At 42.4% G+C, this 25,361-nt stretch overlaps 1 protein-coding gene across 3 annotated transcripts in view; it reads right to left on the minus strand.

The window, feature by feature from the left end:
- Positions 1 to 25,361, minus strand: part of LOC132384678 (aryl hydrocarbon receptor-like) — a 190,684-nt gene that overhangs the window by 135,994 nt on the left and 29,329 nt on the right. For all 3 annotated transcript variants that reach the window (XR_009508982.1, XR_009508981.1, XM_059956040.1), the window contains exon 2: positions 11,898 to 12,085. Coding sequence is in view for 1 of the 3 variants with exons in the window: in XM_059956040.1 (XP_059812023.1) it covers positions 11,898 to 12,085 (188 nt within the window). In the remaining 2 variants the exon portion in view is untranslated. The remainder of the gene's footprint in view (positions 1 to 11,897; positions 12,086 to 25,361) is intronic.

Consider the following 25,361-nt stretch of genomic DNA (forward strand, 5'->3'; position numbering starts at 1 on the left):
AGTGTGCATTTCTGCCAAAAAGTTCAACTTTTGTCTCATCTGTCCATAGATCATTGTCCCAGAGGTGTTGTGGAACATTCAAGTGGTCTTTTGCAAACTTGAGACGTGCAGCAATGTTTTTTTTTTGGAGAGCAGTGGTTTCCTCTGTGGTGACCTTACATGAGCACCATTCTAGTTGTGTTTTTCTTATAGTGGATAAATGAACAGAGACTTTAGCAAGTTCTGGAGATTTCTGCAGGTCTTTTGCTGTCACCCTTGGGTTCTTTTCCATTTCCTTCAGCATTGCGTGTTGTGTTTTTGCAGATGTGATCTTTGCAGGATGCCCACTCCTTGGGAGAGTAGCAACAGTACTGAGTTTCCTCCATTTGTGGACAATTTCTCTTACTGTGGACTGATGAACACTCAGGTCTTTAGAAATGCTTCTTGTAGCCTTTTCCAGCTTCATGCGTCTCTACAATTCTTCTAAGGATTGAAAGTTGTTTTGATTGAGGTAAAGCGCACATAAAAAGATCTTTAAGAAGAGCAGGCTGACTGTGTGTATTTTGTTTTGTAGGACAGGGCACCTCTACAACCCACACCTCCAATCTAATTTCATTTACTGGAACACCAGACTCCAAATAGATTTTGTAGAAGGCATTACCCCAAAAGTTCACATACTTTTTCCAACAAATACATGTAATATTGGATCATTTTTCTCAATAAATAAATAAATGAACAAGTAAGATGTTTTTGTTATTTATTCAATGGGGTTCTCTTTATCTAGTTTTAAGATTTATGTGAAGGTCTGATCAAACTTATGCAGAAATGGAGAAAATTCTACAGGGTTCACAAACTTTCTAGCACCACTGTATGGTTACAATTTCAGAAAAACATACAAGGAAAATATAATACAGCCCAAGTCCCTGAGTGGTATGACCAGAGAACTGATGGTAAGTTGACCTGGGCCAGCTTCTTGTTCTACTGAGCAAACACTAGAGGGCAGCACTGGGTGAACACCTGGGAAGAGCACTGACAAGAGGGGCCAGTCCAACCCAAGTATGGAGTCCAGTGCACCCAGCAGGGGCTATCTCATCTCCTGCCTCAGCATCTCCTCTCCTGCTTGCCTGCAACACCCAACTTGCATGGGGCAGGTAGTGTTGAGGAAACAGGTAGGCTGCAAAAGGACTTGGATTAGGAGAATGGGCAAGAATGTGGCAAATGAAATACAATGTTGAAAAATGCATGGTCGTGCACTTTAGGAGTAGAAATAAATATGTGGACTATTTTCTAAACGAGGAGAAGATCCAAAAACCTGAGATGCAAAGGGGCTTGGGAGTCCTTGTGCAGAATAACCTCAAGATTAACTTGCAAGTAGAGTCAGTGGTGAAGAAGGCAAATACAATATTCACATTGATTTCAAGAGGTCTAGAATACAAAAGCAAGGATATGATGCCGAAGCTTTATAAGGCACAGGTGAGGCCTCACCTTGATTATTGTGAACAGTGTTGGGCTCCTCATCTAAGAAAAGATGTGCTGTTATTGGAGAGGGTTCAGAGAAGGTTCACAAGGATGGTTCCAGGAATGAAAGGGTTATCATACAAGGAACATTTGATAGCTCTGGGTCTGTTCACTCTGGGAATTTAGAAAGATGAGGGGGGATCTCATTGAAATCTTTTGAATGTTGAAAGGCCTAAACATGGTAGATGTGGAAAGGATGTTTCCCATGGTGGGGGAGTCTAGGACAAGTGTGCACAGCCTCAAGATAGAGGGGTGTCCATTTAAAGCAGAGATGCAGAGAAATTTTGTTAGCCAGATGGTGGTGAATTTGTGAAACTTATTACTATATGCAGCTGTGGAGGCCAGTGAACTGGACCAGTGGTATTCTACATTGGCAATGTCCAACAGGGACTTGTAATCACAATTAAAATTTCTGAAACAATCACTCACCCTGCGTACTATCCACCAGTACACAAGTCCAGGCAACAACACAACAATGGTATGTGATAAGTCTAGCAGCTCCATCACTATCGAAGTGCTTGCAGCTCTTCATGTTCTTACTCTCTAGCAGTAACTTGTATGTCTTTTTTATGATTACAAGACAAACAACTACACCTTGGATTGGACCTGGAGTGGCCACTACATCCAAGTGTGCCACCATCTTTCAAGAGATTAATATAGTTATAGAACATCTTGGAATATTCCTTAAACTTACCAACCAGATCCATATCATACCCTCTCTTTGCCCTCCCGATTTCCCCCTTAAGAGTATTCTAAATCATCTTCTTGTCAACAAGGGATTCACTCATCCCAGGCTTCCCAAACCCAATGTACACTACCTTCTTCTTGACCACAGACTCGATCTCTCCCCTCAGCCAAGGCTCCCTAACCTTACCAGATTTACTGTTCACTCCAACGGGAACATGCTGCTCCTGGACACTTTCTATCACACCATTAAAAGCCTTCCACCTGCCATTCTTTCTTTTCAAACAGGCTCACCCAATCAACCTGTGCTGGAACCCTCAAAATTAGCCTACTCCATTTTAGGTCCTGTCCTTTTTCCATCACTATCTTAAAACTAATAGAATTCTGGTCACTAGACCCAAAGTGCTCCCTGGCTGTCACTTGTTACTTGCCCTGCCTCATGCCCGAAGAGGATATTCAGTATTGCCCCCCACCACCACTTCAGAGTCAGGCTCTTTATATACAGACTCAGGAAACTTTCCTAGACACTCCTATTCAGTCCATTAACCGTTGCGATGACTCCATCATTAAGGACCCCCATTACCCAGGGCCTGCCCTCTTCTCATTGCTACCAGCAGAAGCCTGAAAATGCACACCCAGCATTTTAGGAACAGCTTCTTCCTCTCTGCCATCAGGTTTCTAAATGGAGAATGAACTCACCAGTGAGCACTACCTACAAATTTCATGACATATGTCAGTGATATTAAACCTGATTATGATTTGGAAATTAAAATCTGTCATTACTGCAAACCTATTATTATTAAAACTATAAGAAATTTTTATTCCCATTCCAATATGTCAATCCATGACTTCCTATACTGTCGCAATGAGGCCACACTCAAGTTGGAAGAACAACACCTTGTATTCTGACTGGGTAGCCTCCAATCTGATAGCATGAACACCAATTTCTCGATCTTCCAGTAGTGGCCCCCCTTCACCATTCCTCATCCTCTTTTCCCCCTCTCACCTTATCTCCCTACCTGCCCATCACCTCCCTCTGGTGCTCCTCCCCCTTTTCATTCTTCCATGGACTTCCGTCCTCTCCAATCAGACTCCCCCCTTCTCCAGCCCTGTATCTCTTTCACCAAACAACTTCCCAGCTCTTAACTTCATCCCTCCCCCTCCCGGTTTCATCTATCATCTTGTGTTTATCTCTCCCCTCTCTCTCCTTTTAAATCTACTCAAATTTTTTTCTCTCCAGTCCTGCCGGAGTGTCTCAGCCCAAAGCACTGACTATACTTCTCCCTCTTTCCCCCCCCCCCCCGCCCCAATAGAGGCTGGCTGGTTGGCCAGTATTTTGTGTGTTACAAGCGATTCCCCAAATTTCCAGGCTGACTACTACTGGGGGTGGGGAGGGGGGGTTACAATACAGCCCAACTAGTGTGGCCCTCCCCTTGCTTCTAATTTCTACCCATATGGCCTCACTGGATGATCACGCAAGAATGTCATCTCCAAGTACTGCAGTTTCATCCTCACTTATCAAAGGCTACACCTCCTCCTTGCTTACCTGTACCTCTGTCATACCTATAGCATCTGCATCCTGGAACGATGAGCTGCTAGTCCTGCCTTTCTCTCAGCTATACTTCTGTTATGGCTTTAACATCCCAGTCCTCAGAGCCAATCCACGTTTTGAGTTTGTCTGTCTTACCTGCTAAACCTCAAGCATTGAAATAAATGCAACGTAACTGAACATTCCTTTCCCAGCCTTTCCCGATTATTAGACTTTTGCTAACTACTGATTTATCTGATGACTTGTTCCTGCTCTGGGTACCAAACCCGTCAGTCTAGCTTAAACCCTCCTGTGTAGTACCAGCAAATCCTTCTCTGCACTGTGCCTTCAACTTGCACCAAGCCAGGTAGGATGATATGAAGATTATTGGAGTAATAAACAAGATGCTGGGGAAACTTAATGGGGGAGGCAGCATCTGTGGAGGGAAATAGACAGTTGATGCTTCAAGTTGAGCCCCTTCATCTGAACTGAGAGATGGAGGAGAGATAGTTAGTATAGAGTTGAGAGAAAGGGGTGGTTGGCAATAGTTGGATCCAGGTGAGGAGGATAGGCAGATGGAGGAGGGGAGAGTGGAGGTAGTGACAAAGACAGGGAGGCAAGAGGTGGAGGGGACAAAATGCTGCAGATGGTGGGATCTGATAGGGAAGAAAGGGCAAGGTAGAGTTGACTCACTCTTTAGTCTGCTGGACAAAACTTAAAGGGGGAAATCAGAAGGGGTCCTCTTTTGGCTCAAGCGTTCCCTTCATCATAGCTAATAGGCCCAATTCTGGCCTGGGTTTGATGGAGATAAATTAACTGGCCCTGCACTGGAACATGGGAGAGGAGGGAAACTTAACCAACAATTTCTATCACTGACTCCAAAGTAACAGTTCATCAATGATTCTCACTAGTAGTGTGCATGGGTAGTTGTTGGATGATTCAAAGGCAGAAACTAAACCAGCTGAAACAAATATGAAAAAGGCACAATACTCCAGATAATCTGTCACAAGATAACTCTGATTAACTCTATCAGCACAAACAAATTGGCCCCTACATTCCTCAATCTGCCATTAACAATCACTGGCTCTCATCCAAGCTCGACTTTGGCACGAAAGGCTTGACTAAACAGCATCAGCTGAAAACGATCAGACAGTGAAGCAGATGAATCTGTAAAATGAACATGAATCTCTGGGGGAAAAAAATAATAGATAGCAAATGGCCAGTCAGTTCCCACCAACACACAAACAAACACACACTCTCACAGACAAGTCCTTAGATACACATACAGATCTCTCTCTCTTTCTCCTCCCCCCCCCCCCCCCCCCACCCAGCACAAGTTAATTACAAAGAAAGCACGGCAGCACCTCTCCTTCCTTAGAAGTTGTGAAAATTCAGCATGACATCTAAAATGTTGACAAACTTCTATAGATGTGTAATGGAGAGTATATTGACTGGCTGCATCACAACCTAGCATGGAAACTCCAATGTCCTTGAATGGAAAATCCTACAAAAAGTAGTGGATATGGCCCGGCCCATCACAGGTAAAGCCCTCCCCGCCAGTGAGCACATCTATATGAAAAGTTGTCTCAGGAAAGCAGGATCCATCATCAAGGACCCCCATCACTCAGGCCATGCTCTCTTTTCAATGCTGCCATCAGGAAGGTGGTACAGGGGCCTTAAGATTTACACCACCAGATTCAGGAACAGTTATTACCCCTCAACCATCAGCTCTTAAACCACAGGAGATGACTTCAGTCAACTTCACTTGCCCCATCACTGAAATGTTCCTACAACCCACAGACTCACTTTCAAGGACTCTTCATCTCATGTTCTCAATACTTATTGCTTATTTATTTTTTATTATGATTTCTTTTGTGCTTGAACAGTTTGTTGTCCTTTGCACATTGGTTGAACACCCAGGTTGGTGTAGTTTTTTTATTAATTCTATTATGGATTTTTTGAGTATGCCTGCAAGAAAATGAATCTCAGGGTTGTATATGGTGACACATGTGCACTCTGATAATAAGTTTACTTTGAACTTTTATAGCATAAAAGGCTGTTAGGGCCTTGAATTTTTTGGCTGCTAAATTCAAGGCTCATTCTTTCTGACACTTTAAGAATGTCAGCAAATGATTGGAGCTCAGCCTCTGAGCATTATTCTGCATAAGCACTGCCTGTATCCTGCAATTCAACAAATAGATATGGAGTGATCTTGGTTCAGGAGTGGACATAGTACAACTCCCTCTTCTTCTACTGGATGAACCCCACACCAGCAGGAGCTTGGAGATGAGGTGCTGCTCTGCAACAAGGAACATTGGAAGGGCTGGATGACACAGACCCCAATCTGCACTGGAACAGGGTCTGAAGTGGACCCAATGATGAGAATCACAACTTGCATGTCACTGCAAAGCAGACAGAGGACAAACAAAGAAACTGAGGACAGAGGAAACGACTTAAGGTTGTCTTTCAAATTCCATAGAAAAGTATATCATCCTTACTGACTCATGGGAATTGCTGGTCCAGTTCAATTCAAAATAGGACAAAAATATCACGGATGGCACTGAGCACCTCAAGTCCGTTCAACGCGTGAAAATAAAGTCTAGTGAAAATGGTGGAACATCTCGTTCCCTCAGCCAGCTCCTGCCTTATCTGTGGATTAGTCTGTGGCTCCCACACAGAACTTTTCAGTCATCCAGGATCCCACAAAATGGGAGTGAAAGCAAGTCATTCTTGTTCACGCCCAAGGCCACAGATAGAGAGACAGGGAGACAGGCACACAGGCAGCAGCATAGACATAAAAAAGGGGACACAGACAATCCGATAAGGGCACAGGCATGCTTCAGGGCAATAAATATGAATATTCAGACTGTGACACAGAGATATAGTGAATCAACAATGGAGACAACGGCAGCTGGGTGGAACACGGACACTGACGCAGATACAGGCTGAGGGACAATACAAATTGCTGGTGTATTAGCAAATTCTCCCGGGGAACAGCACAGGCTATTGAACTTGGTCCTTACCCGGAAATGCAACTAAACAACTTTAGCCTTTACCTACAGAAAGGATGCAATTATTCCGAGATCTTGAAACTTGCTTATCTATGTTACAGATCTCACCCTTGCACAAAGAAATCTCAGTCTGAGAACTGCAAAGTCCAACACAAATCAATATTTCGTGACAACTCCTTCCTTGTTACACACCACACTTTCCAGTGCACAGAACAGGTAATCTCCGCCAGATTAACTCTTTCAGGGCTGAAACTTTTTTCTCTAGTGTGGATGAAACTTAACATAATTTGAGGGAAGGAGGGAGAGAGAGATGGAAAGAAAAGAGCACAATGCCCAGACCTTGGGGGTCATCACCTCTGTATGGGAATGCTGTGGACAACAGCTCTGCTGCCTATGCTTTTCACAGTTAAATAGCAGGCTGTCACTCACTGTACAATCCTTTTGGCTAGATTCCAATGGTTATCAGGGAACAAAGTAAGAGGGCGGGTTCAATTTAGACTCAAGGCAGAATCCTGGATGTTGTCTGAATTTTGAGAAATGTGACAGAATTCACTTTTGAGTGGAATTCTACACATTTTTAAAAAAAAATCTGATATTTTCATGGTGAGAGGGAAAGAGGCAGGGTTTTTTTTAAATTGTTCAGTTTTAACTGCTGTGTCTGGGTGTTCTAAACTATGTCCAAGACACTTCCTCAGTCAGGCTTCCCTGGAGCTTGGACCATTGGGGAAGCTCCACGTACTCACTCTACACAATGAAATAATCCTACGGGAATCCAGTGACCACTGTTGTTCCATAAAATGGAATCCTGCTCCTAACAATTTATCATGGGGTTTATATCCTCAGTGATTAGCAGCTATGTCGATCAACATCAGCGAGTTAGCACTCTTGCCTCTCAGTCAAGAGGGTCCTGAGTTCAGAGCCTTGCACACAAAATGTAGTTTGAAACTCCATTGCAGTGCTGAGATGGTATGTCACTGTCAGAGGTGATGTCTTTCCAAAGCACTAAAACTAACACCTTCCTGCTTGCTCTGCGTGGCTTAAAGTACTGCACAGTACTATTTCAAGTTTTCGTCAGTATCCTGGAAAAGTGTGTGTGTGTGCATGCGACATCTTTATGGAAAAAAGATACAGGTAGCAGAGAGGGGCAAGGACAATTTTACTAGATTGAGAAGTAGTGATATCAGAAAAACTATATTGGAAACAGTCACTGTGGATAAGTTGATCTCAGAGGAAGAGAGAGATAGAAAGGTCCCAGTTTAAAAATGTTCCCAAAATGAATCAAGTGTAGCTATCAAATTTTGAAGCCCAGGTGACAAGTTGCAGAGAGAGGAACATGATGTGCAAAGAAGTGAAGCCCATCAGGACACCATAGCTCAGTATTAGTGAAGTAAAGTAAATTTAATTATCGTAAAGTGCATACAAGTCAACCTGACATTCATTTTCTTATGGGCATACACAGTAAAACGAAGAAGCACAATAGAATCAATGAAAGACTGCACCCAACAAGACTGACAACCAATGTGCAAAAGACAACAAACTGAAAATACAAAAGAAAGAAATATAATAAATAAATAAATAAGCAATAAATAGAGAACATGAGATGTAGAGTCCATAGGTTGTGGGAACCTATGATGGCGTGATTGAAGTTGAGTGAAGTTGTCCCCATTGGTTCAAGAGCCTGATGGTTGAGGGTAATAACTGTTCCTGAACCTGGCAGTGTGGGTATAATATATACAAGAGTTTATAAAGCATAGGAGTGAAATTCAAAGGGAAATTAGGAAGGCAAAGAGGTATGAAAAAAAAGCACTGACAGGTCAAAGAAAATCTAAAGATGCTTTATCTATATAAAGAAGAAAAGGAGAGAGACCTGTTAACGACCTACTGTGTGTGGAGCTTGGGTATTTTGGATGCAACTACCTTCAGAAGTTGATGGTGGCAATTTTGTAGTTGAGGATGGGATTAAAAGAAGAAATGTTAAGGGGTTTAACATCCTTGAAGTTGGATAAATTTCCAGGCCAGGATGAAATGGATCCCAGGCTAGTAAGAGAATCAAGTGACAAATTTGTAGAAACTCTGATTGGAGGTTCCTCCTGAATTAAAGGAATGTAGGAATTCACATTGTTTAAAAAGAGACTAAGGGATAAAAGATAAATTATAGGAAAGTTAGTATAACTTCAATGGTGGGAAAAACTATAGGAATCCATTCAAAGTGATAATGTAAACTATATAGAAAGTACAAATTAATCGGGCAGTTAACGTGAGATTATTATGGGCAGATCATATCTGATTAATGATTGAATTTTTTCTAAGAAGAGGTAATATACAGGTTAGATGAAAGGATTATAACAAGGCTCCTCAAGAAAGGCTACTAGTCAGTCTGTGGGATCCAGAATTAGTGACAAATTAGAGCCAAAACTGACTCAGTGACAGGAAGCAGAATGTAGGTCGAATAGTGTTACCAGTGGGGATGTTACATAGGAGCTCAGTACTCAGCCCCTTGATTATTGTTTATATACAAAATATGGGTGGATATTGAGAGGTGCAACTTTGGAGTTCACATCCACATATTCTTAATGATAGCACAACAAATCAACAAAGTGGTGAAAAAAAGCAGAAGAGATGTTTTCCTTTATTATCTGAGACATAATGTTCCTGTTAAGTTGTGGTTCCATTGTTTAAAAAGGATTCTAGAAATAAGCCTCGCAATTATAGACCTGTCAGTTTGACATCAGTGGTGGGTAAATTAATGGAAAGTATTCTTAGAGATAGTATTAATAATTATCTGGATAGACAGGATCTGATTAGGAGTAGCCAGCATGGACTTGTGCTTGGAAGGTCATGTTTGACAAACCTTATTGAATTTTTTGAAGAAGTTACGAGGAATGTTGACAAGGGTAAGGCAGTGGATGTAGTCTATATGGACTTCAGCAAAGCCTTTGACAAAGTTCCACATGGAAGATTAGTTAAGAAGGTTCAGTCATTAGGTATTAATGCTGGAGTAATAAAATGGATTCAACAGTGGCTAGATGGGAGATGCCAGAGAGTAGTGGTGGATAATTGTTTATCGGGATGGAGGCCAGTGACTAGCGGGGTGCCTCAGGGATCTGTTTTGGGCCCAATGTTTATAATATACATAAATGATCTGGATGATGGGGTGGTAAATTGGATTAGTAAGTATGCCAATGATACGAAGGTAGGAGGTGTTGTGGATAATGAGGTGGGTTTTCAAAGCTTGCAGGGAGATTTATGCTGGTTAGAAGAATGGGCTGAACGTTGGCAGATGGAGTTTAATGCTGAGAAGTGTGAGGTTCTACATTTTGGCAGGAATAATCCAAATAGAACATACAGGGTAAATGGTAGGGCATTGAGGAATGCAGAGGAACAGAGAGATCTAGGAATAACTGTGCATAGTTCCCTGAAGGTGGAGTCTCATGTAGATCGGGTGGTGAAGAGGGCTTTTGGAACGCTGGCCTTTATAAATCAAAGCATTGAGTACAGAAGTTGGGATGTAATGTTAAAATTGTACAAGGCATTGGTAAGGCCAAATTTGGAACATTGTGTGCAGTTCTGGTCACCAAATTATAGGAAAGATATCAATAAATTAGAGAGTGCAGAGATGATTTACTAGGATGTTACCTGGGTTTCAGCACTTAAGTTACAGAGAAAGGTTGAACAAGTTAGGTCTCTATTCATTGGAGCGTAGAAGGTTGAGGGGGGATTTGATCGAGGTATTTAACATTTTGAGAGGGATAGATAGAGTTGACGTGAATAGGCTGTTTCCATTGAGAGTAGGGGAGATTCAAACGAGAGGACATGATTTGAGAGTTAGGGGGCAGAAGTTTAAGGGAAACACGAGGTGGTATTTCTTTACTCAGAGAGCGATAGCTGTGTGGAATGAGCTTCCTGTAGAAGTAGTAGAGGCCAGTTCAGTTGTGTCATTTAAGGTAAAATTGGATAGGTATATGGACAGGAAAGGAGTGGAGGGTTATGGGCTGAGTGCGGGTAGGTGGGACTAGGTGAGATTAAGAGTTTGGCACGGACTAGGAGGGCCGAGATGGCCTGTTTCCGTGCTGTGATTGTTATATGGTTATATTGTTATAAGAGAGAAAGAGAAAGGTTATATTACAGCTGTGCAGGAGTTGTTAAACTATAGCTGGAATAACCTCTACAGTTCTGATTACCACATTATTGGAGAGGTGAAATCACAATGAAGAGGGTGTAGGGGGGATTTACAAGGATATTGCCAGTCCTGAAATATTATAGCATAAGGTTAGATGGAGAGGGGTAAGAAAAGAGACTGGGGGAGGCCTAATCAAGGTGTTTGAAATTATAAAGGCTCTAGATGGATTAAAGAGGAGGGACTTATTTTGTTTAACAGTGGGGTCAGAAACCAGAAGGCGGAGATTTGGTCATTGTTAAAAGAATTGAACTTTTGTACAATTAAAAATGGAAACTCCAATGCAAAAGAATGAAAGAAGCTACAGAGAGTGGTCTGTAACTTGGACAGTTCCATCGTGGGTACAGCTATCCCGACCAAGGACATCTACAATAGGTCTCAGGAAGGTAACAAGGTAACGTCCATCAGGGACCATCACCATTCAGGTCATGCCCTCTTCTCATTGCTGCCATCAGATAGGAGGTACAGGAGCCTGGAGACACATGCCAAGGTTTAACAACAAATTCTTCCCACTGTAATCAGGTTCCTGAACCAAACTGAAAAACCCCAATACTCCCTCAGAGTATATTTCTTTTTCTCTTTCGCACAATCTTGCACTAATGATATTGTTTATTCTATTTTTGTTCACATGCATGTATAATTTGTTAATTTAACTTTGTTAACTTGTGTTTGCCTATGTTTTGTAATGTACTGTGTTGTGCTGCAAAAAGCTAAATTTCATGACATTTATACTCTGTGCTTGTACATCCATGAGAATAAACTTGAACTTGAACTAGACTTAATACAATACTTGAGTACTTGAAGAGGTATGAGCTGTAGACCCAGGGACATGGTGCTCAAGGTGGGGTCAGTCTGGGCAGCTTGTTTTTGACAGGTACAGGAACAATTGGCTGAATGGCCTTCTGCATAGCAAGTTTTCTATGACTCAATTAAAAGTACATTCAGAGATCAGTTCAAAAGCACGCAATGAATTGAGACATCAAAAGTCCACAGCCCTTACCATCAAAGAATCTTTTAAGGCGGAGGCAGCTGACGCTGAGACGCAACACGGACAGTTTGTCCAGCCTCCCAGCAACATCCTCAGTGGTTGGAAGCAGACTCAGTAGGTTGTCAAATTCTATGTTGAGCCGGTCGCGATGCCTTTTAGAAGGGTTGGACTTGACCACGCTTTCAGTTCCCTGCTCGACACTGGGTTAAGCAAGAAGGCAACAGAAAAAGAAAACTCAGGACAGATTCACCAAAACCACAAACAAAATTATCATTTCTGAAACAACTAACTGAAATTGGTAACACGAGTGAATCTGCAGATGCTAGAAATAAATAAAAACACAAAATGGTGGCAGATCAGTTCATCAGGAAACCCTCCTGATGAAGGGTTTTGGCCCGAAGCGTCGACACTACCTCCTCCCATAGATGCTGTCTGGCCTGCTGAGTTCTGCCAGCATTTTGTGTTTTTAACTGAAATTGGTATCCTGCTCAACAAATCCAGTGAGGCCCAAGCAAATCTAGTCAAATACCAATCTTGTATGACTTAGCTAACTCTTTTGCTAGTACTATTGTACATTTTTACAATTGCCAGAGTATGGATTTGACAATTCTGAGCTACTGTTATCTGGTAATTTGAACTCAGATCTAACCCCTTATCTGCATGTTCCAATGTCTTCCTCCCTCAGGAGCTTAACAGCTCCTTCATAAAATATCAGTGGACACCCATACCAGCACATCATAACATGAGAATTAGGAGCAGGAGGAGACTACTCAACTGCTTTAGCCTACTGTGCCATTCAATAAGATCAGGGCTGATCTTATCTGTTCCCTATTACCTGCAATTCTGAAACATATTCAATGACTCCACCTCAACAACAGAGCAAACTCCAAAGATTCACAACCCAATAAGAGTAACTCGCTCGTTCTAGCCCCTGGTCCCCATGTCCATTGCCTGGCAATGTTTTCCCCACCATAGATTAAGAAAAGACTACAATGAAACTTGCTGCCATCACAGGCAGTGTGTTCCAGATTTCAACTATAACCTATGTTTTAAAAAAAGGTTTCTTCTCCTGTCACTATTCATTCCTTCCCTTTACTTTATACCTGCGATCTCGGTCCTTATTCCCTCAAAAACATTACAATACCGTCATTAAAAATACTATTAATAAATTTAACTATAAATATTCAATTTCTCAAAGTAAAACAAATTTTAGAAAACATTATCCTTATACACTCAAATCAACTCAATTATATCGAAATAAAAAGGCAAATTGCTTCAAATTTACCCCTCTCCTTTGCAGCAGTTCTTCTTCGCTGTTATGAATGGAATGACTGAACTAGTGAACTAGGGCTCAGCCCCTAGATTTCCCAACGCAAGTATCAGGAAATGACAGAAAGTTGGTTTACTACTGTTAGTTTCCATTGGACTGAAGTAATTAAGGCCACCCAGGAAATTTGGGACTGTCACATACACGTAAACATCCCTTAGAATAGTTTTGGATTTCCAGTCTGGTCCTCCCTGCGCATAAAGATGCGACAACTGCTCTGCACAGTGAATTAGTATAAAATGCTGAGTGTTTCCCCATCTTGCATGACAAAAATTGCAATAGAATTCTAGCAAGTTATCTCTATCGGGCTAGAATCTTCTCACTAATGAAGATACAGTATTTGTTTTCCAATTAAAAATGCAAGGCAGTTTACCTACACTAAAACTTTTTAGATCATTTGATACAGTCCTAGACTGTACCAGAAGCCAAATGCTTCCAATTTCAACCAACAACCACTTCCTTCCAGCAACAGGCAATCTGCCAGAGGAACTCAGCATCTGTGAGGTAAAAGGAATTGTTAGCATTTCAGGTCAAAACCCTGCACAAGGACAATTCCTTCTCCCACAGATGCTGCTCAACTTGCTGGGTTCCTCCAACAGATTGTTTGTTGCTCCAGATTCCAGCATCTGCAGCCTCTACTGCTGCCACATCCTTCCACCCTTGGCAACCCTGCCATAACAATGACTGCAGAAACAGCACAATGTTCAGACAATAAGGTTGGTATGTAATGCTCCTCTGCAGCTAAACCAACAATGAAAAGAAAAACAAAAGTAAAGAAATGCAAGTGAATGACAAGACTTGTACCATCAACAGATTCACCAAGTTCCCTTTCCCACCTCCTCCTCAATTATCCTTTAACAACTCCAGTTACCATCCTTCACCTGCAAGCTTAGATAATGAGTGTTACAATAAATTATAGACAAATTACAATCAGGAATTCAGACCAATCAGCCCATCCAGTCTGTATTGTGGTCTAGGTTTCACACCGACAGCAATCTCACACTGTCCCAGATCTATTTCTTCCTTCCCTCGTCAAGTGCTGATATGAACAACTCCAAAATCAAACATGCTGCAACCTCTTCAAAAAAAGTCTGAGGATATATGGCAAGGCTCCCTAACAGGAGGGATTTCCTTACCTAGACAGTAGTCTACCTACTTACCTAGACTAGTCCGCCAGAGAAAGCAGGATCTCCCAGTGGCCACACATTTTAATTCCATGTCCCATTCCCATTCTGATATGTCTATCCATGGCCTCCTCTACTGTCAAGATGAAGCCACACTTTATATACCGTCTGGGTAGCCTCCAACCTGATGGCATGAACACTGACATCTCTAACTTCAGTTAATGCCTCTCCTCCCCTTCTTACCCCACCCGATTTATTTATTTTTCCCCCTCTGCCCATCACTCTGCCTGTTCTTAATCTCCCTCTGGTGCTCCCCCCCCCCCCTTTCTTTCTCCCTAGGCCTCCTGTCCCATGATCCTTTCCCTTCTCTAGCTCTGTATCACTTTTGCCAATCACCTTTCCAGCTCTTAGCTTCACCCCACCCCCTCCGGTCTTCTCCTATCATTTTGCATTCCCCCCCCAACCGACTACTTTCAAATCTCTTACTATCTTTCCTTTCAGTTAGTCCTGACGAAGGGTCTCGGCCCGAAACGTCGACAGTGCTTCTCCCTACAGATGCTGCCTGGCCTGCTGCATTCCACCAGCATTTTGTGTGTGTTGCAGTAGTTACAATGTGGATTTTGCCATTATATGAAATATCTGAGCAGAGTTGGATAATACTGTATATGAGGGAGAAAGGAACAGATGCATATTGGAATGGAGTGTGATGAAGTGAAGAGAATTTTGTGCAGCAGAAATACCGGTGCAGCGATGGCATAACAATGTCCACCATATTGTACATTCATTATAACACTTTGCACATTGAATCGGCAGTTTGGGGTCAAAAAAATCTGATTCAACTCTGTAGTGATGTCAGGCCACATCCGTAAACATTCTGTCAGACTTGACAGCACTGCACTTGCTCAGGTGGTTGCAGAAGGCAGAGGAGCGGGTACGGGATTGCTTAGAGTTGGTGGACTGGGCCGTGTCCAAGGACTCATCTGTGGATCTGAATGAATACACCACAGTTGTCATGGACTTTATTAAAACAGTGGTAGTCCCCACAAAATCCCACAAAGAGTTTTCCTCAACCAGAAGCCCTGGACGAACCATGAGATCCACACTCTGCTGAGGGTCAGATCAGAGGTGTTTAAGTCTGGTGACCAAAAAAGTTACAAGAGGTCCAGGTATGATCTCTGGAAAGCCTTCTCACGGGTGAAGTGGCAATTCCAGACTAAACACAAAGGATGTTTGACGGTTGTGACAGGGCTTGAATGCTATTACTTCTTAAAGTTAAATCAAGTGATGTAGGCAACAACAGGGCTTTGCTTCCAAATGAACTTAATGCCTTCTATGCTCACTTTGACTGTCAAAACATGGCAAAACCATAATGAACTCCACCGCCCCAATGACCACGATTTCAGTCTGATGCCAACATGCGAGTAGCCTTCAGGAGGGTGAACCTACAAAAAACATTGGCCCAGATGGTTTAACTGGCCAACTACTGTGTTGATAAACTGGCAAGAGTGTTCATCTAGATTTTTAACCTCTTAGGTACTATCGACCAGTAGCACTTACATCCACAGTGATGAAGTGGTTTGAGAGGTTGATGATGAACCACGTCAACTCCTGCCTGGGGCGCAACTTGGATTCACTCCAATTTGCTTACCAGGGCAACAAAGCCACAGCAGATGCCATCTCTCTGGCTCTACATTCAATCCTGGAACATCTAAGTAGCAAAGACACATACATCAGGATGCTCTTTATCAACCACAGCTCAGCATTCAATGCCATCATCCCTGAAAACTAATCAATAAGCTTCAAGACCTTGGCCTCAATACTCCTGTGCAATGGATCCTCAATTTCCTCGCTTGCAGACTCCAGTCAGTTCAGATTGGCAACAACATCTCCTCCACAATCTCCATCAGCACAGGTGCACCACAAGTCTGCATGCTTAGCCCCCTGCTCTACTTGCTTTACACCTAGGATTGTGTGGCAAAGCACAGCTCCAATGCCATCTTCAACTTTGCTGAAATATCACTGTCGTTGGATTATCATACTGTAGGTGGTGATGAATCAGCATATTCAAGGGAGATTGAAAACCTGGCTGAGTGGTGCCACAACAACTACCTCTCACTCAATGTCAGCAAGACCAAGGAGCTGATTATTGACTTCAGGAGAAGGAAACGAGGATCATTAGCCAGTCTTCATCAGATGAAGAGAGGCAGAGCGGATCAGCAACTTTAAATTCCTCAGTGTTATCATTTCAGAGGGACTGTCTTGGCTCCAGTGTGCAAGTGCAATTACAAAGAAAACACAGTAGTGTCTCTACTTCCTTAGGAGTGCACAAAAATTTGGCTCAACATCTAAAACTTTCACAAACTTATACAAATGTGCAGTAGAGTGTATATTGACAGGCTGCATCACAGCCTGGCTATGGAAACACTAATGCCCTTGAACAGAAAATCCTACAAAAGGTTGTGGATACAGCTCAGTCAATCACAGGTTAAGCCCTCCACACCATCGAGTACACCAACATATAGTGTTGTCACAGGAAAGCAGCATCTATCATCAGGGACCCCACCACCCAGGTCATGCTCTACTCTCACTGCTGCCATCAGGAAGAAGGTACAGGAGCCTCAGGACCCATACCACCAGGTTCATGAACAGTTATTACCCCTCAACCATCAGGCTCTTGAACTAAAGGGGATAACTTCAGTCAACTTCATTTGCCCCATCATTGAACTGTTTCCACAATCTACAGACTCACTTTCAAGGACTCTTCATTGCACGTTCTCGATATTTATTGCTTATTTATTATTATTTATTTTTGTGTTTGCACAGTTTGTCATCTTTCGCACACAGTTTGAATGCCAAAGTTGGTGCCGTCTTTCATTGATTCTATTATGTTATTATTCTATTATGGATTTATTGAGTATGCCTGTGAGAAAATGAATCTCAGGGTTATATATGGTTACATATATGTACTTTGACAATAAATTTACTTTGAACTTCTGTCCATACAGGAAGGATCTGATAGGGAGGGCCCCTCTCACCGCTAGCCAAGTACTTGTTGGCGAGTTCTGTTGATGAGGCATTCCATCAAATATCTGGGACGGTCTGCTCAGGGAACCATCCCATAGAACTCACTGAATCCTTCTCCCACAGTACTTCCAAGATGGTGTGTGCTGACCACTGCCTGATTGACATGGTTTGAGGAGCTTTTTCACAAAAATTTAAGGACAAAGAACAAGTAGTAATGCAAAGTCCAACTGACTGGAACGTTGCACAGTAAAGAGGTCAGGTACATCCAGGGACAGGGTTAATTTCAATATAACATTTGGTGTCTGTGGCATTAGGCTAAATGCACGTTTTGTTGCAACCACATGGAAAGGGGGCCATCAAGATGAAGCTCAGAAATGGTGTATTAATACAAACTCACATTTAGAAAAGCAGCCACCACAAAGGTCTCCTAAGCCATCTTTCAGGAGGTGAATACACTTAGATGTTTGATGTGGTCTGAATTGTCACACTTTCCTGGAGCTAGAGACTCCTCCCTTCACCGTCAACAGGAAGGCACGCGGTGAGTAGAGAGAGGAAATGAATCTACATTTTGAATGCACATTCACGTAATAGAAATATTTGCATTCCGAGCACTTACCTAAAGCAGAGCTGACTGTCCCATTTGTCCACCAATCAGCAGTTCAAGAGCTGTTCAAAACTAAGAAGATCAAGTGGAACAGATGGCAAGAAGCTGTCTACTCTATCGTGGTAGGAGGATCTTTCAAGAATCGATGGGTTCTGACATTGTACCGGATGACCAGAAAATTGCAAATGTTACTCTGCTATTTAAGAAGGGTGAGAGGCAGCAGAAAGGAAACTCTAGACCTGTTAGCCTGACACCAGTGGTTGGGAAGTTGTTGGAATCGATTGTTAGGGATGAGATTACAGAGTACATGGAGGCACATGACAAGATAGGCCAAAGCCAGCATCGTTTCCTGAAAGGAAACCCTTGCCTGACAAACCTACTGAAATTTTTTGAGGAAATTACAAGCAGAGTAGACAAAGGAGATGCAGTAGATGTGGTGTACTTGTATTTTCAGAAAGCTTTGACAAGGTGCAGCAGATGAGGCTGCTTAGCAAGATAAGAGCCCATGGAATTACAAGGAAGTTACTAGCATGGGTGGAGCATTGGCTGATTGGCAGAAAACAGAGAGTGGGAATAAAGTGATCGTATTCTGGCTGGCTGCCAGTTACCAGTGGAGTTCCACAAGGGTCGGGGTTGGGACCGCTGCTTTTTACGATGTACTTCAATGATTTGGGCAATGGAATTAATGATCTGCAGATCGTACAAAGATAGGTGGAGGAGCGGGTAGTGTTGAGGAAACAGAGCCTGCAGAGAGGCTTAGATAGTTTAGGGGAACGGGCAAAGAAGTGGCAAATGAAATACAATGTTGGAAAGTGTATTGTCATGCACTTTGGTGGAAGAAATAAACAGACTTAGATGGGGACAGAATTCAAAATGCAGAGATGCAAAGGGACTTGGGAGTCCTTGTGCAGGATACCCGAAAGGTTAACCTCCAGGTTGAGTCGGTGGTGAAGAAGGCGAATGCAATGTTGGTATTCATTTCTAGAGATATAGAATAGAAGAGCAGGGATGTGAGGTTGAGGCTTTATAAGGCACTCGTGAGACCACACTTGGAGTATTGTGTGCAGTTTTGGGCTCCTTATTTTAGAAAGGATATACTGACATTGGAGAGGGTTCAGAGAAGATTCAGAAGAATAATTCCAGGAATGAAAGGGTTACCATATGAGGAACATCTGGCAGCTCTTGGGCTGTATTCCCTGGAGTTCAGGAGAATGAGGGGGGAACCTCATGTTAAAAGGCCTGAATAGATTGGATATGGCAAAGTTACTTCCCATGGTAGGGGATTCTAGGACAAGAGGGCACGACTGAAGGACATCCATTTAGAACGGAGGTGTGGAGAAATTACTTTAGTCAGAGGGCAGTAAATCCGTGGAATTTGTTGCCATGAGCAGCTGGGGAGGCCCTCATTGGGTGCATTTAAGGCAGAGATAGATAGGTTCTTGATTAGCCAGGGCAGTAATGGGTATGGGGAGAAGGCAGGGGAGTGGGGATGACTGGAAGAATTGGATCAGCCCATGATTGAATGGTGGAGAAGACTGAACATTTGCTTTAAATATAGTAGATTGATATAATGCATTATTGGTGGAAGCAGGTTCAACAGTAACTTTGAAAAAGGTGCAGATATGTACATGGCTTGGGAAATCTGCAGGACCCCAGGGAAAATTATCTGTCTCTACCTACACGTGGACACATGGGATGCCTCCAAGGAAAATGGAAATTGTTAAACTGTGGGACGAGGAAGCACTGGTATCTGGCTGGGATAATTATCCTGAGAATGCTTAATATTCTTGGAGCTCCAAGCTGGAGACACTTTCCAATCCCACACTGGGCATCGAAGGGATGCGGGAATAGTGGAGGAAAATGGAACCCAGCAGGAAAATCTTACTGAATGGCGGAGCAGGCTCAAAAGGTCGAATGACCGATTCTCACACCCAGTTTTTTTGTTTTCATGTTCTCCTGTTGCATTAAACATTCACCTCTGCCCTCTAACAATCTCCAAAAGGAGGCAACTTCTTCAGCACTCATCAAAATTAGATGTGCCGTGGTTCAAAGTACAAGCTGGGTTCAGGCCTGTCGAGTCAGACACGACTAAACCTGTACATTTTAAAAATTAATCTGATCTTTATTTATGACAGACTTCAAGTACCAGCAAAGCAGCAACATGTTGCCAGCAGTAATAGGAACCACTGCTACATTCCTGTTATGGGACGGTGCTCCTGATGGAGTACTGCGATTCTGGGAAAAATGCCAACCATGGTTCTGCTCTTCCACAGAGGTCCCTCTGCAGGCTTCTGTCTAAGTGTAGACCTTTGACACTTTACAGCTTCTCATATCACTGACAGCTGGTGTCCACCCTTCAAATGAACTGACCTGCACTTGGCTGAACACACAGCTGTTCACTGTGGATGCCTTTATGAATCGCCACTGACACATAACAATGCCTTATTTCTTTCCCTTTTACGAAAGCTGTTCAACTCTAGCATCTCCCACTCTTCCACATCCCTTATGTTCCAATCAGTCGGCTTCTGGGTTTATTCCCAGACACATCATCTCAAATGTCCTAACTGCTTCTTTGAAAGACCATTGTCAAAATTAAACACAGAGTTACAATTGAGAACAAAGCTTAGCAATATTACACTAACACGACTCCATCGAGAATCAATCAGGCCTGCAGCGTTATTTTTGATGGAGTATCTGTCCCCTACAGCCAGCTCCACCACATCATCAGGCTGATCTTTGATCGCACGATTGCCACACCGATTAATTAATGTACTATCCAGGAATCCAGCAACCTCAGTCACTATCCAATATGTTCCTTTTGCTCAGCTTCCACAGCACTGCCACGGTTTCAGAATAAAAGGTTTGTTGTATCAGATTGAGAAGAAAAATAGCCAATCCCTTTATTTTGAAACAATGGCAATTGGTTTCAGCTTGGGACAAACATGCTCCCAGCATTTAACTGTCAAGGTCCTTCAGCATTTTATACCTTTCATGGGCATCTCCTTTCATCTCTCCTCATAGACCCATTCACCAATCCCAGGAATTAGTTTATTGAACCACTCCCTCTGCCCCAAGTATTTCTTTTCATTATGTCTTAAGTATGTCTCTTCACGTAACCTGATCTTTGCAGCATCATTGAATCCTCCTCTCTGAGTTCACTTTCCCACTAGCTGTGTAATGTCAGAAGCTCAGATACATTACAATCTATCCATTTATCCATGTAATTGAAGTTGGCTGAAAATAGCTGGGGTCCCAGCACTGAGGCAATCAACTAATTACAGTCTGCCTACCTGAAAACGACCCTTGTTCCTGTATATTACTCAAGTATCCATGCCAACATAGGAACATAGAAAATAGGTGCAGGAGTAGGCCATTCGGCCCTTCGAGCCTGCACCGCCATTCAGTATGATCATAGCTGATCATCCAACTCAGAACCCTGTACCTGCTTTCTCTCCATAGCCCCTGATCCCTTTAGCCACAAGGGCAATATCTAACTTCCTCTTAAATATAGCCAATGAACCGGCCTCAACTGTTTCCTGTGGCAGAGAATTCCACAGATTCACCACTCTCTGTGTGAAGTTCTTCCTCATCTTGGTCCTAAAAGGCTTCCCCTTTATCTGTAAACTGTGGCCCCTCGTTCTGGACTTCCCCAACATTGGAAACAATCTTCCTGCATCTAGCCTGTCCAATCCCTTTAAAATTTTATACGTTTAATAAAATCCCCCCTCAATCTTCTAAATTCCAGTGAGTATAAGCCTAGACAATCCAGTCTTTCTTCATATGAAAGTCCTGCCATCCCAGGAATCAATCTGGTGAACCTTCTCTGTACTCCCTCTATGGCAAGAATGTCTTTCCTCAGATTAGGGGACCAAAACTGCACACAATATTCTAGGTGCAGTCTCACCAAGGCCTTGTACAACTGCAGTAGAACCTCCCTGCTCCTGTACTCAAATCCTTTTGCTATGAATGCCAACATACCATTTGCCTTTTTCACCACCTGCTGTACCTGCATGCCCACCTTCAATGACTGGTGTACAATGACACCCAGGTCTCGTTGCATCTCCCCTTTTCCTAATTGGCCACCGTTCAGATAACAATCTGTTTTCCTGTTCTTGCAACCAAAGTGGATAACCTCACATTTATCCACACTAAATTGCATCTGCCATGAATTTGCCCACTCAGCTAACCTATCCAAGTCACCCTGCATCCTCTTAGCATCCTCCTCACAGCTAACACTGTCACCCAGCTTTGTGTCATCTGCAAACTTGGAGATGCTGCATTTAATTACCTCGTCTAAATCATTAATATATATTGTAAACAACTGGGGTCCCAGCACTGAGTCTTGCGGTACCCCACTAGTCACTGCCTGCCATTCTGAAAAGGTCCCGTTTACTCCCACTCTTTGCTTCCTGTCTGCCAACCAATTCTCTATCCACATCAATACCAAACCGCCAATACTGTGTGCTTTAAGTTTGCACACTAATCTCCTGTGTGGGACCTTGTCAAAAGCCATTTGAAAATCTAAATATACCACATCCACAGGCTCTCCCCTATCCACTCTACTAGTTACATCTTCAAAAAAATTCTAAGATTCGTCAGACATGATTTTCCTTTCACAAATCCATGCCGACTTTGTCCGATAATTTCACCTCTTTCCAAATGTGCTGTTATCACATCTTTGATAACCGACTCTAGCATTTTCCCCACCACCGACTAACCGGTCCATAATTCCCTGGTTTCTCTCTCCCTCCTTTTTTAAAAAGTGGGGTTACATTAGCCACCCTCCTCAGGAACTAATCCAGAATCTAAGGAGTTTTGAAAAATTATCACTAATGCATCCATTATTTCTTGGGCTACTTCCTTAAGCACTCTGGGATGCAGACCATCTGGCCCTGGGGATTTATCTGCCTTTTATCCATTCAATTTACCTAACACCACTTCCCTACTAACATGTATTTCCTTCGGTTCCTCCATCTCACTAGACCCTCGGTCCCTTACTATTTCCGGAAGATTATTTATGTCCTCCTTAGTGAAGACAGAACCAAAGAAGTTATTCAATTGGTCTGCCATGTCTTTGTTCCCTATGATCAATTCACCTCTTTCTGACTGTAAAGGACCCACATTTGTGTTGACCAATCTTTTTCTTTTCACGTTAATTTTCACAAATTAACTCCAGTCCTCTGAACCCCATTTGTTTAATCTTCTTATGAAGGACCGGACCAAATATCTCTGATTTAGTGCCTTTTAACATCCTACATCCCTGATGCTAACATTGACCAAAGGCATTATCCAACAGACTAAATTTTAAATTCTATTACTCAGAACTGACTCCCATCAAGTATTGTAAGCAACGTTTGCCTGCTTACATCCCAAGAAGAGCTACAGATAAATGCAATGCATGTGGTTGTATTGAAAAGAGAGGTTGATTAGTCTCCTCACATGTTTTAAGATTCTACAGGACATCCGGACTTCCGGGAAGATGGCGACTGCTTAGCTGCTTCGAACTTTTGTTTTGTTATTTTCGCTATCTTTGCACTAAATGTCTCCATTTTTTAAACCTTAGTTAGGAACTTTATTTGGTTTCTTTCACTTGCCTGTGAACACATTTACCTTACAATGTCTAACAAGAGATCTAAAACCGGGAGAAAGGAAGTTGCAGCTCTGTCTTCTGAGACCCTCGCTGCGCTGGAACAGCACCGTGATGATATTTTAAAGGAATTTAGAACCGCTTTCAAACAGCTGGAAGCCAAATTGGATCGGATCAACGATAGAGTGGACGAACATGCTGAACACTCATCTCGTATCGATTCGACTTCTGAAGAGTTAGAAAGTCGTGTTCGATACTTGGAGACTCTCTGTTCCAGTCTAGAGGGAAAATATAACAAACTTCTTTCCAAAATGGTGGATTTCGAAAATCGGAGCCGACGCTGTAACCTTCAAATTCTTGGGTTGCCAGAGGCCACTGAACAGGGATCAACCGTGAAGTTTTTCGCCGAGTTTCTCTGCGAGATATTCGGGAAAGATTTGCTTCCGAACCCGCCTGAGCTCTAAAGGGCACACAGGGTCTACGTTCCCCCCGGAATTCTGGGCTCCCGCCCGCGAACGGTAATTTTGTGCTTTCATCAATACCACGTAAAACACCGTCTGATTATGGAGGCACGTCGCAGAGGTACTTTTACTTTCCAAAACACAGCCATTCGCTTTGTGGAGGATTTTGCACCTCAGATCCTAAAGATGCGCGCTGAGTTTAAAGGTGTAATGAAAGTGCTTTTTGATCGTGGTTTTAGACTCTCGCTTCACAATCCTGCTGTTTTACGAATCACGCTTAGTACTGGAAAATATAAGTGGTTTAAGTCAGTGAAGGAGGCTCAGGCATTTGTTGCAAGTCTTCCGGCTATCCAGCCATCGTCGGAACTCGATCGGACCTCCTAAAATGGGGGATAAGTATTTCTCGTAGTAAAATTACTTTTTCCGGACTCAGACTTCACTTGAATCACTCAGTCATTATTTACTGAAACTCTAAGGGCTGTTGACAATCTCTCCCTGGATTTGGTGTGTCTTTCTTTTAAATAGACATTCTGTGCTTAATGTTTCCCTATGGACGTTAAATAGTACTTGTGTAATCTATCTTATTCTTGTATAACTTTATCTATATTCTACAATTGACTCCAACTTGTTTTGGAGATTTGAAGTCTTTATTGAAGGCCTCCCTGTTTGTTGGTTCACAGTTTAACTGCTGATTATTTTATTATTTTTTTATTTATTATTTTTTTCCCACTTTTTTTAATTTTTGATTTTTTTTTCCTCTCTGTAAATGGTTGTTAAGTACTCTTCCTGAATCTATAATTTTCCCCTTCCTCCCTTTTTTTTTCTTCCTTTTTCTCTTTCCTTTTTCTTCCTTTATTCTTCCATAATTTTTCGGGGGTAGGTTAGTTTTGGTTTTCTTCCGATTCTCTCTGTATTAAGTTTTATATTTCTGCAGAAGATGTTCCAATTTGTAGTTATGTTTTCCAGTGCATAAACTAGTTACTATAATATTTATACGGAACTGCTGTTAATGACACAGATCTGGAAGTTATATTTGGTAGAGCTAGCTGCTTTTTTTGGTAGCCGTCTAGTTTTGGGTTGTGTGGGTGGGGTGGGTTTTCCAGTTCCAACATCATTCACTGTATTTATTGTTTTTCTTTATTGCTCAGGACATGTTTATGTTTTGATTTTACGAATCTATGTTTATATTTCTGCTCCCAGACTGCTATTGTATTGCTTGACTTTTTATATGCCTGCTGCCTTTTATGCATTAGTAATTGATAATGGCTAGTGCACTTAAATTTGTGAGCTGGAATGTAAAGGGATTGAATCACCCTGTTGAAAGGAGGAAGGTATTCTCACATATTAAA

This window comes from Hypanus sabinus, chromosome X1 (assembly GCF_030144855.1).
Source record: "Hypanus sabinus isolate sHypSab1 chromosome X1, sHypSab1.hap1, whole genome shotgun sequence".
Classification (NCBI taxonomy): Eukaryota; Metazoa; Chordata; class Chondrichthyes; order Myliobatiformes; family Dasyatidae; genus Hypanus; species Hypanus sabinus.